Genomic DNA, 12,649 nt, shown 5'->3' on the forward strand with positions numbered 1-12,649 from the left:
TCCCAAAATGTAGAACTATTCCCTTAAAAAGAGACGATCTCCCTTGTGGACGTGAAGGTTTGTCTTTCCTCTGCTCCATCAGTTCAGCAGTTCTGTACCGAGGATCGACAGATTCTCACATGTCAACATTCAGGACTAACACCTTTTCTGGAGGTCAGTCGCTTGAGCTTCAAAGCTGTCACAGTGTAGTGGCAGCGCTGGACACACACTCGGGCCAAACAAGTTCCTTCCTCCTCTGACTGAACAACACCAGTGTTTCTCTGCTCCTCTCTGCTCCTCGGAGACACACACTTCTGTCGACATACAAGTTTGACCTCCCGTTCCAAGCATTTGAACTCTGACTTTTTTCCACATTTTCACCCCCTTGGGACAGAGTGGAGGGAATGACGCTCCCATCCTGTCATTCTTCCAGAGTGTCCCTCTCTTTTCCTTTCCGTTCGCTCCCACTTTTCTCCATCACTCCCTTTCCCCCTTTTTCCTCCTCTCCCTGCATCTTCTCCTCTGCTTTCCTGAATTCCTCCAGTGCTCCCAGTGTTGTCACTTTCCTATTTCCTGAGTTCATTTCGCCCTCAACCTTCCTACAGCTACATATAGCAGAGTATTATACAGAACTATTTAAAAACACAAAGTGGCAGTGGATGGATGTGTCTAATTCAGCTTGAAGACATGTGTGCATTTGCCCTCTGGAGGCTAAGAAATGTAAGTGCATGACCGAATCTCAGCTGAGTCAGTGCTGCACTTGAATAAGAGCTTTGTAAATCACAAAAATAACCAATATCTTTTTTACTTTCATCATAAATTTCCTTTTTAATATTCTGCATTTCTCTTTTTATTGAAAGTTTCAGCCACAACTCAAGTTGCTGAAGGAAAATATCCATAATCAGATCTTTTATATATATATACAAAGATCTGTAGATATCAGTCATGGGTGAGGTGACTGCAGCCGAAGCTACACTCAACATGTTCCATCATTTTGACAAACATGCCGCTGCAAGTTGCATCGACCGAATGAGCTTTTAATCCTGGGAAAACTACCTGAAGTATTTTCGGTGCAGGGGTGGGTAGGTGGATGGGGCGTGGCATTGCTGCAACCGTTAAGGCTTTTGGCAAAACTGGGTGAAAGTAGAATGACGTGTGTTTCCAAGACGTTGATGATTGAATTTATTTAATATGCAAAGCAGTCTCATGTAATTGTTTAGATTCCTTATGCATAAAAGTAAACAATGTTTTTTTAATTTGCTTCCTCTAAAGGCAAACTAACAAGTCTGTTTGACCTGAAGCTGGAAAGTGTAATTTAAAAAAACACTGAGAAGATGGTGAACATTTTAATGGGTAGTAACAATGTCTCAAACACTTGGACTTGCACCATTTTACTTAAACAATGGTTTCTCTGGTTCCTCAGAGACATGGAGACATTATGCTTAATTGGAGCAACATTAGTGTTTATTTACAGTCATGATTCTGGTCAGTTGAATGACGTAAGTCCAGTAATAATCTATTTGCTCTGTTTTGGGTCTCTACCAGCTCCTGATGGAAAAAAACATAATATCTGTTGTTTGGAGGTGAACTGTCTCTTCCAGAGCTTCCTGTTTAAAACAGCTGCCTGCAACTGGAAACAGGGTTGATTAGAGTGGATTTACTTCATCAGACCACTGAAAGTGCATTAACTGAAATATATATAAGTGTAAAATATCCCACAGTTTGCTCTTTGGCTCAGGGGGGATTTATTTTAATGCAAAACAAATTAAACAAACTTGATATGGTGCTGTTGATATGAAAAAATACAGAGCCTTTATTAGTGGGGCTGATGCAAGGCAAAGATTTTGAGAAAGGCCTCTAGGTGCATTTAAATTGGAGTTTCTATTTCCACAAGCATTCCAATTGAAACACGATGACACACATCAGATTCATGCCCTCAAACTAAATTATATCTTGGAGAAAGTGTGGATATGTACAGTATGACGCATGTTGGCTAAATTGAAGGTTTGTCCAGAGATGCTGATAATTGTTATACCTTCGCTGGAAGGCAGCACTTCAGAATTCATCATCCACCTGCTGCCTCATACCTCTCAACCAGTCTTGTCTGGTGATGTGATGTATCTGCAACACCCACAACAAACAGGTTCCCTCATCAGCGTTCACATTGGACCCCTAATGTTTGTGATTAACACCAACACCGGCGGTCACACCTATGATGAAACGATGGATGCCCGTCAGTGTTTGATTTGTGTAACCTGCTCAGACCTGGTGTCTGGTTGCACAGTGGGAAACAGGGAAGCGATGCTACCCTTTTGTGCTAAATCAAAGGCCCCCACAGAGGGGGAAAATGGCATGCTGGGGCCAAAACAGATGGCGGTGGATCTTTAAATGACCCTTTTTCACGGACCAGCGTGTGTGAGGCACATGCTCAGTCAAAGGTGGCCCTGTGTGTTAGTGTGGTGTGTGGTTTCTGTGATGCTATCAATTCTGAAGCTAATGGATCAATTTCAGAGGTGTTACGATTTTACACACATACCGTCAGGATGTGAGGAAACGACTTGCGCATGTGTGTATGTTTGTGCGCTTGTTGGTTCCTGTGAGTGCAAAACTTTTCATGTGTCCAACACCATCAATTTTCCAACCAATAGGCCAATCCTTCCCCCGCCAAAGCAGTTGAGGAGCAGTTTGCTGATTGTAAAATCAATGCGAGGGCTCTTCTGGCCATTCAGCCTGATCCTTCCCTGACTGTGGGTTCCTGAAAGACAGCCCTGTGCCTCCCAGCAAACTGATTTGATCTAGCTGTTATTTCATTGACCACTTGTACCCTCTCCCCGCACAATCAGTAGCTTCAGACAAGAGCTGAGGCAGAGGCTTTTCAGAAAAATGTTCGACAGTGTGGACTGTGCATTATCATCTGTATTTGAATTCTTTGGAAGACGAGCCAGCAAGTTTAAACATGTCTGAAACAGTGAGCAGCCCGATGAGGAGTCATGTCTTTCTAGAGTAGGTGTCAGATTTCAGTGTTAATGTTGAGTGTAGTTGTGTAGGGAGTGTGTCTATGGGGTTTATATAATGTTGAGGTGTATAATGATGTTTACGATATTTATCTCACTAGTGCAGTGCCTGTTCTAAACCGGCCTGTGTGGAATGTGCTGTTCTCTTGTCCTGTGTCGATGCTCCAGAGCTACACCAGAATTATTCCTTGTCATTACTGAGTCATCCTAAAACGGTTCTACAATAAACTGTCACTTTTAAGTGTGTGTGCTACGTTGTGTCTAGTCTGTGGTGAAGAGGGAAGTTAGACAACTTTGTGTTCATCCTACCTGGTTTATCTGCAATGTAGATTTTGAGGTCACTGTTTTTCACAAAAGGAAACTGAATTTGCTTTATTACTGTTAACATATGTGGTTTACATATAACTTTGAAAAAATTAACTAAACTGCTGTTATTTTTCCATACATTGCATGTGCAACATTTGCATCTTTTCAAAAGAAAAGCTCTTCAATTCAGCTTGATATAACGCAATTGCAGCAATGAAACAAATACTGTGCTTTTACTTTGAAGACAACTCGCTAAAGAGGATTCTATGAATGTTACTTCCTTTACAGAGACCAGCACCAGACACTCCAGTGAATGTCTGTGTCAGTCTGAGTTCACACCTCAAACACTCAACAGATGCAAAACTGATGAAAAGGATACAAATATCTCAGGATCAAAGGAAAGCTGCCAAACATGCGGACGACGCCAACGAAGATGTCAAAACAGTTTGTGGTGATGAGGTCATGTGCCATTGTTGATGTGCTGCCAATAAAAACATGTGATCTCCAGAGCAGAATTTAAACGTTATGTCCTGCCTCTGCCTGCTGCACCCCCCCCCCACCCCCCCCACCCCCACCCCCACCTGAACACTCTGAAGATTTCTGTGTCGTTGTGAACGCGTCTGAGGAGAGAATCTTCTTCTGTGTTGTTTTCATGTGTATAAGACCCAATTGTGCGGACATTCTCCGGAGTACGTATATAAGGGTAGGAACTTAACATCCATTAATAACATTCACCACATTCTTCCACCTCAGATGAGAGCAGATAGTCACAGACAGTCACAGACACTTCCTTCCTGCTCCTCCCTGGCCTGTGGCCCACTCTGGATTTGAGCCGAAAACCAGCAGGAGAGCACAGGAAACTGACAGGATTACACTGACTGGGTCAGTTGTGCAGACACACACACATGTGTATACAAATGGGGGTGTGCCCAGGGGTTGGAACTGCGAGAGACTCTGACTTTTTGTGTTTATTAATTTGGGGGCAGGGAGAGGAAGGTGAAAGTATGAACTGTGGGACTAGACAATAACCATCGGGGGGGGGGGGGGGGCAGCCTCGCAGACTCTTCCTAATGGGTTTAATGAGGTCATGGCCAGTGCCGCAGGTGAAAACTGGGGCTCTGTTCGTTATTTCAGATTCATCAAACAGGCTAAAGAACACGAAGGCTCGTATTTCTGTGTAATTATTCTCGGTGCGGCTGCATCTTCTGTGTTTTACTCGGTAAAGTCAAAGTGTTTGAGGTTAATAAAAGACGAGGGATCGGCCCTTCAGACAGACAAACACATGCCGACATGTGTAACAGGCTGGGAAAACGTTTACGTCTGTCAGAATGACCCATGGATGACTCTGAACACGGCTCAAGATGGAAACTTCATATATGAACAATGATCTCTTCCCTTATTAGAACAGTCTTGTAGTGTTTCTAATAACAATGTGACTTTAATGTTTTCAATAGCATGCCGTCTTGAGTTATACGGGTGGTGCTGTACACAACTGAATGGATATTGACAAAATAAGTTGTTTATTTTGTCTGTAAAAACAACATCACATTGTAAAAAGACTATGACAAATTAAAGGTGTGTATTTAAAACGTATCCCAAGTAAAAGTAGCCAACAAACATCAAAGCAATGTACTTTTAAATAGGAAAAGTATTAACATAAAACGTAAACTCATTTTATAGGAAAGTTTATAAAGAAGCACCAAACTTCGGTACTTACACCTAAATATGGAGACATCAGGTGGGTCTCGAATGCATGATGACAGGGAACAGGTGTGAACAGGTGAAGAGGAGGAAATGAGGAAATCAACCCCAGGTTAAAAAGAACTGCGACTGCTCAGGAACCAGGAGAGTAAATGTGCAGAGTGAGACGTGGGCACTGCAGCTTTAACCAGTACTTCCACTGGACTGTGTGACTGTGGCCATCTTGAAACAATCAGACATGTTTTCCTGGAGAGAGGCAGGTATAATTCAGACAGATGCACCATAGAGAGAACCACCATCTGATCTCAAAAGCCATTTTCCAGTTCCTGTATGATTCAGGACTGTACAGGAAAATACGAAGTGTGACTCTGTTATCCTGCAGAGGGCAGTAATAAGCTTAGCAGCGTCCACACTGGAACAATCTACATGAGGAAGAAAGAAGAAGAGGCAGAATGAAGCAGACCATAGATTAGTGTGAGCAGAGCTGACAGATGTGCAGATGTGTCCTGTATCAGACACACTCACACACAGGGAGAGAATAACAAGAGGAAGAGGAGGGAGAAGAGCTGCACGTCCTCCCTGGTTCATGCTCGTCCATGACTCCAGTGACTCTTTTGTCTTCCCAGTGTGAGAATCACACACGTGAGGTCCTGACTGTTAAAAAGCTCAGACGTTCCTCTGATGATTTCTTCTTCTAATGTGAGATGATCGCGTGAAAAACGTCTAATTTCTGTTAATAAAAAAAAAAAAGTTCATTCGTTGTCGGCAGGATTCGAACCTGCGCGGGGAGACCCCAATGGATTTCTAGTCCATCGCCTTAACCACTCGGCCACGACAACTCGATATCATAAGAGCTTATAAAAACTAACCATATCACCGATACCAGTGTGAGTAGTAATTCCGAACATGTCCAAACGTTTTACCGACTGAGACATTAACGATTATCCACAAAGTCCTCAGACGCGCAGATCACGTGAAAAGTCCGTCTCAGCAAAGATGGAGGCTCAGTGTTTAGGAAAGTTACAACAACACAAGTATGTAGAAGCAAATTAAATAAATGTATACATGTTTTAATAAAGTCTTGTTTACCAGCCGGGGCTGATGTAACATGTCCCAGCCTCCAGTCATAAAGCTAATGTTAGCTAACATGAAGTAAAACTGTAGTTTTCACAGACTACAGTCATGTAGCTTAATGCTAACATGACGTAAAACTGTAGTTTTCACACATTACAGTCATGTAGCTTAATGCTAACAGGAAGTAAAACTGTAGTTTTCACAGACTACAGTCATGTAGCTTAATGCTAACATGAAGTAAAACTGTAGTTTTCACAGACTACAGTCATGTAGCTTAATGCTAACATGAAGTAAAACTGTAGTTGAGGAGGTGGTGGAAAAGTTTAAAATGGGAGAGATTGAGATGTAGCCTACTGGGTGTGTGTGGCTGGATAATAAGACATAGTTTCATATGTTCATCCCCCTTTAAGTGAGTTTATCCTCAAGATACAGAAGCACGAGGACAGGTCCATGTGTCTTTATTGACTAGTAATTGCAAACGTGTCCACCACAGTGTGCGTCCAACTAAAGCTCATTACAGAGGCGACATCATGTGATTAAGTGAAACCTGTCATCTCTCATCAAGAGGCTTCTTCAGTTCAGCTGCCAGGTCTTCTTATTCAGGAACAGATTCATAACTCGTGGCCACGCGATATTTTTTCCCTAAATGTCCCCACAGGGGCTCCGTAGTAATGGACACTACGATTAAAAGTTTCCCTCACTGACGTTGGGAGAGGACCCGCCCCTACATTCCCTCTGATTGGTCGGGAGGGAGAGTGATTACTATTTGAGGTCAGTGTTGTCAATGAGCCAATCAGAGGCAGCGTAGGGGCGGGACTTCTCCCACCCCGCGTCTGTTGTGTTTCCCGCCTGGTTGTGGTCAACACTGTGCACCACAGCTCCACCTTGTGGCGATAAACACCCTGGTTAACATCTCTTCACTTCAACAAGAGTCATTACCACAAACTGTATTAAATATATATTAATATACCATGTATAATCTTTTACATTGTTATCATTTATATTGTGTGAATTTTCAATATATTCAATATATATATATTCTTATATTTTACATCATGCTTAGTTTGTTATGTGCTCAATACCTTGTTGCTGTAGCAGGAATTTCCCAGTTTGGGATCAATAAAAAACATCCATCAATCTATAAAAGGTCTTTACTGCCTTTTTAAAGTCTTTGGAAAGAAACAGAGCGTTAGAAAACGTAAAAATTGCGAGAAATGAAAAGAGTATTTCAAGGAAGTGCAATAAAAACCGATGTGAGGAGAAGAGTAGATTTTCTCCAGGTTCTTCTCAGTATCTTCAGACCTATTTCACTTACCAGTTTGTCTGCTTCCCTCATTCTTGATACATATCTCTGTCTGTCTGTGTGTGGCCGGGAACATGCTGAGCATATAAAACAGGTCTTCACTGTGTTTGTGGATTGGGAAGCTGTGACATTTTAAATCAATACAGTGGCACTGGGGTAGAGGATGTGTTCAGATTCAGGAAGTCATACCACATGAAAGCAAACTCTTAAAAGTACAATTCCTGCACTGATATGTGACTGAGAAATAGGCTATAATCAATAAAATGTACATTATGTACCTAAGTACTCAGTGCTGACTCCTGTGTATGTTATAAAATATTATTAGATGATTATCAATGAAGCATTCATTGGAGAGCTCTAGTCGTTTTCAGACATGAACTCCGGAGGATGTCCACAGGATTGGATCTGGACTTTCTCCAGAGATTCCCTTTCACAAACGAACAATGTAGTTTCACAACGACACAGAAATCTCCGGAGGACTCAGGTGAGGGTGGAGCAGCAGGCAGAGGCAGGGATATAACGTATTAATATGGCTGCCGGCTCTCATCACCACAAACTCTCTTCATGTGTTTTCCAGGTGTATGGCACCGCTCTTTCATCCAGAGATGTTTCTTTCCTTGCCGCGTGGTAGAAACTTCATCAACCCCTCACTCGCTGCAGAGGATCTCCTGCTGTTCTCTCTCGTATCAGCTCCTTCAGACATTCTGCAGAGTTTTTACCAGGGGGCTGGCAGAAGGAGAAAGTCCTTGAACATTTGCGTTCTCACATACAGCCTCTAAGGATAATACAGCAGATTCTCCAGAGTTCAGTGCAGGCTTCATCCTAATTTCCGTTCAATTCAATTCAGAGTATCTCGAGGAACCAACAGGAATCTGATAACAATGAACAGAGGCAGACAGGGTGTGTTACATTTCGTGATATAAATTATTTATTTACATTTACAGAAAAATGACCCCATCAAGACAACGTAGTAATAACTATTGGAAATAGAACCCAAGATACAGTAGCTGACGTCGTCGTCGTAACCGAACAGAGAGCTCTATAATAACATTGTGCCCTCTGTCTCCTATAACACAAGGTGCAAGGCATCACGTGTAGACCCGAAACACCCCCCACCCCACCCCATACACACACACACACACATCACCCCATCCCACCCCCCTCCCAGTCCGGACAACACTCACCTCACTTAGAAGCCCCTTACCCTGCTTAGCACTACCCTGATTTGCTTTAACCCCCCTCATCTACAAACAACAGACACTGGCTAGCCCGCCTCTACCAAAGCTCACACATCTAATACACATTCCCACACACACACACATTCTCTCACACACACACACACTCACATTCAGTATCCTCAACGGTCCCCAAACACCTCACGGTTCAGTTTTTCAGTTGAAACCCTGGAAGCGGGTGGAAGTGAGAAGGTGCGAGGACACACGATTGGGTAACTGGCTTCTGTGGAGAGCATCACCCCCAGCGGGTGGGTGGGTGTCGCCACTGACTGTTGTCTCTGGCTCTGTCTCTCTGCCGTGTCCCCGTCCTCCGTGAGCATTCTGTCAGTTCATACCGGGAGAGAGGGCGAGGAGTGAGGGGAAGCAGATCCTAATTTATCAGGGGGTTGGCCTACAGGGGGAGTAACATCAAACGCCGTAGCTCTCCGTGCTGCGGAGGGCGACACTGTCCGCTGTTTGCCTGGGCCTCAGATAAGTCGAGTGGAGGCGCGCATGGTGTTCTCTGAGCTGAAGTGGACATTGTTCTGCTTCTGCCGGTTGATCCTGTTGGTCCGTGGGCACTTCCTGTGGAGAGGAAAGTGAGGGAGGAGACATCAGCAATGCAACTGGAATGATACCTGATTTACACGGAAATTAGCAGGTAAAAGCAGGTTTTTCTTAAAGGGGATTGACTCATTTTGCGTTTCAGTTTCAGGGGCTCTCTCACCTCACCTGTTGTTATGAGTGGGAACAAACTAATGCACTGTTGTGGTGGTGGAAATATACAATAATGTGGCAATAATAACCTTTTCAAGCGTGACGAATGTCGTGCACGGGAGGCTGAGCACAGAGGTGACCTTTTCTGCTCCTACCTGTTTGTCCTTTAAGGGAAGGCCTTATAATAATCTAATAAAACTAATGAGACAAAGCTCAACAGAGACAGCTAGACATTTATTTATTCTTTAGTCGCAGTGGTAACAATAGAGAAGTAATCTTTCATTATTTGTATTACATCTTTTAGCTTTAGAATGAATATCACAGAGCAGCAGGACACATTAATGCAACGGCAGCTATAATTTTTCTCTTTCCATCTTTATCGGCTCTCCTCATCCTGCACCTTCCCAACTGCTCGCTCTCTCATTCTGTCCCTCCTCTTCCTCTCCTCCTTTGCTCAGAGGAGCAGGTCTTTCTTCCTTTTTTTTTCACAGCCAACTCTTTTAAAGATCTTTTATTGAATGTCATAAATTGCTTAGGTCAGCCGCAGGCACACAGGCTGCAGGGTATACGAGCGTGTGTGTGTGTGTGGGTTTTATTGTCAATACAAAACGCCTGTTCAAACACAGGGTGTGTACACTTGCCTACTTAGATATCTCTGTGTATGTGTGCTCATACGCACCCGCTGCATGTGTTCAGGTGTGTGTGTGTGTGTGTGTGTGTGTGTGTGTGTGTGTGTGTGTGTGTGTGTGTGTGTGTGTGTCCAGAGGGAAAGTCCTGTACTTTCCCTTTATAGTGAGCAAGGTGACCTTTAAGCTGTTTCCTCCAGGAGCACCATGGCCCCCAAGTGAATCCTGAATACACACGGACAACATGGAAAATACTGTGTGTTTGTGTGTCTGTGTGTGTGTGTGTGTGTGTGTGCGTGACTCACCTGGTAATGCAGAGCACCACCACACAAATGATGACCACCTGGAGAGCTCCAATGATGGAGGCGATAAGGACGTAGTGCAGTTTGCCAGAGCCTGGCACCACATAGAACACGTTGTACTCTTTGATGTCACACTGGGGGCCCCGAAAACCCGAGTGACAGCTGAGATATCACACACACACACACACACACACACACAGACACACACACACACATGCAGGGGCGAGAGAGAAGAAAGAGACAGAGAGGAAGCGAGTCATTCCTTTGCACCGGGAGACAGGTTAATTGTTTCTGTGCTTCTAATTGAAACGTCAGTACCTGTTTGATAAAGACGTTGAGGTGGAACAATGTGTTTGTGTGACAGCGTGGTGATTGTGCTTTTTCTTTGCCGCGACTATTGAGATGAACATGACTGATGGAGCTCGCACAGGGAGAAAACTGAGGCAGGGAGAGAGAGAGAGAGAGAGAGCAGCTCGAGATGCAGAACGTTAGTTTCACCGCAGCTCCTTCGATGAAGCTGCAAAGGTAGTTTTGTGTTAAAGGGGGAAACTGCAAAGCCACTGTGTCAGAGCTCGCTGCACCGAACCTCTGTGCCACATCTCTTTAGAAGACGCTACAGAGACGCCCCGCAGAGACAGCGAGAGCTGTGATTGGTCGGCTTGTGTCTTTTCCTACAAGATCCTGCAAAGTTCCCCTCAGTCCGTCTCTCTTTGGGGCTTCGAGGCTTCACCCTGGATAACCATGAAGCTGGTTGTCCACTTGTTCATGTGCAGGAGGAGGTGATGCTCATTACAAGCGGCGTCTTCAGAAACATGAATTAAATACTTAATAAAGATAAAGATAAGACTTTGTTAATCCCGATGGAAATTCTTGTCCCAGCTTGCTCCGAGATTAAAATTATGAAGTGTGTTATAAGTAAGACATATAAATGATGATAACCCTAATAACTATGGAAGCTATTATATGTGTTTATTATATATAATGAATATGTGACATACAGTAAAAGGCTGTTTGTGCTGTCGAGACTCATTAAGCAATACTTCATGCCTGACATATTTCTAATATCATCCAAAATCTTTAATATTGTGTGGATTATTATGATTTTATTTACTTCTAATAAAAGAGAACACGTTATCATCACAAAGTGGCCTCGTGTTGTCCTGAGCTGCAGTGATGGAATACCAGTTTACAAGCATCAACACTGTCAGGAGTCCTGTTGGGGATCATAGAATATTATGTCTTTAGTGTCGTAAACTCTCCCTGTTTTACAAACCACAGTGGAAATACAAAGGCTGAATAACAATTCTGCAAACCTATAAATACTTCTTTTTAATACTTCTAACCTTATATACTGAGAACATAGAAAAGAGACAACTAAAAAGAAGAAGAAGCTATTTCACTGGTCCCGCCCATCATATAACATTAGCTGTTAATAATATCATGTTGGTCTGACACACACACACACACACACACACACACACACACACACACACACACACACACACACACACACACACACACACACACACACAGAGAGAGAGACTAATGGAGATGATCTTTGTCCTCAGAGACAAGCTAAAATGGTCCCCCCTTTAATCTCTATCTCTCTCCCTCCCTCTCCTGTCTACCTGCTTGTCCCGTCTCTGGGGAGGTTGTTACCCACCAACACCTGCATATCCCTGTTTGGTCCCACAACCCCACCCCCACCCCCCCCCACACACACACACAGACACACAGACACACAAAGCCTCACAGTCTCCTTCACATTCTCCTTCCCTTCGACCTGACAGTGTGCGAGATAAACAGCTCAACCTTGTTCTTTTGGGGGGTTTTGTGCTCCGATTTCCAAACACATGCGTACACACATGCACACGTGTGCACACACATGCACCACCACCACCACAGGGACAACTGTGTCTGGATACAACCTCCGCTTTCCACGGCCGCTAGGGGGCAGCAAAGGCCTTTCACAGTCCCTCTCTGCTGAGCAGTGTTTTGTATGCAAGAATACTGCTGGGACGAGCGAGGTTAGAGGAAAAGGAGAAGGACAGAGGGAGAGAGAGACACCAAGACCCCCTAGCTGCTACACTATCAGGCTGTAAAGGATGGCAGACCTGAGGAGCACACATGGTCATTCATTGTGTGCGTCCTCTGTGTGTGTGTGTGTGTGTGTGTGTGTGTGTCCTTCTTGTGCCTGTATGTTAATGCACATCTGTGCTGTGTGTGTCCAACTGCGTTCTGTGTGCTGATGTGAGTGAGTCTCTACACTGCCTCTGCAGACACTGTCATTTGCACCTGTTTGTGACTGATGTCCAGCAAATGTGGTTGTGAGGTGAATGTGTGTCTGTCACAGACGACCTTTGAGGACACGTTTAAAAATAGTTTGTGTAACTGGGGATAAAAGTTGTGTCCC

The 12,649-nt window shown here is 44.0% G+C and overlaps 1 protein-coding gene and 1 non-coding gene across 2 annotated transcripts in view; both read right to left on the minus strand.

Moving 5' to 3' along the window:
• Nucleotides 1-5,757: 5,757 nt before the first annotated feature.
• trnas-aga lies at nucleotides 5,758-5,839 on the minus strand. The gene has a single exon. It is a non-coding gene; the product is annotated as a tRNA-Ser (tRNA).
• Nucleotides 5,840-8,282: 2,443 nt separating this feature from the next.
• tmeff2a (transmembrane protein with EGF-like and two follistatin-like domains 2a) overlaps nucleotides 8,283-12,649 on the minus strand; it is a 101,732-nt gene continuing 97,365 nt past the window's right edge. The window contains exons 9-10 of the mRNA XM_034575027.1: nucleotides 10,240-10,398; nucleotides 8,283-9,176 (exon numbers count right to left, since the gene is read on the minus strand). Coding sequence (XP_034430918.1) covers nucleotides 9,080-9,176; nucleotides 10,240-10,398 — 256 coding nt within the window. The 3' untranslated portion in view covers nucleotides 8,283-9,079. The remainder of the gene's footprint in view (nucleotides 9,177-10,239; nucleotides 10,399-12,649) is intronic.

Source organism: Hippoglossus hippoglossus, chromosome 21 (genome assembly GCF_009819705.1).
Source record: "Hippoglossus hippoglossus isolate fHipHip1 chromosome 21, fHipHip1.pri, whole genome shotgun sequence".
In the NCBI taxonomy this organism is placed as follows: Eukaryota; Metazoa; Chordata; class Actinopteri; order Pleuronectiformes; family Pleuronectidae; genus Hippoglossus; species Hippoglossus hippoglossus.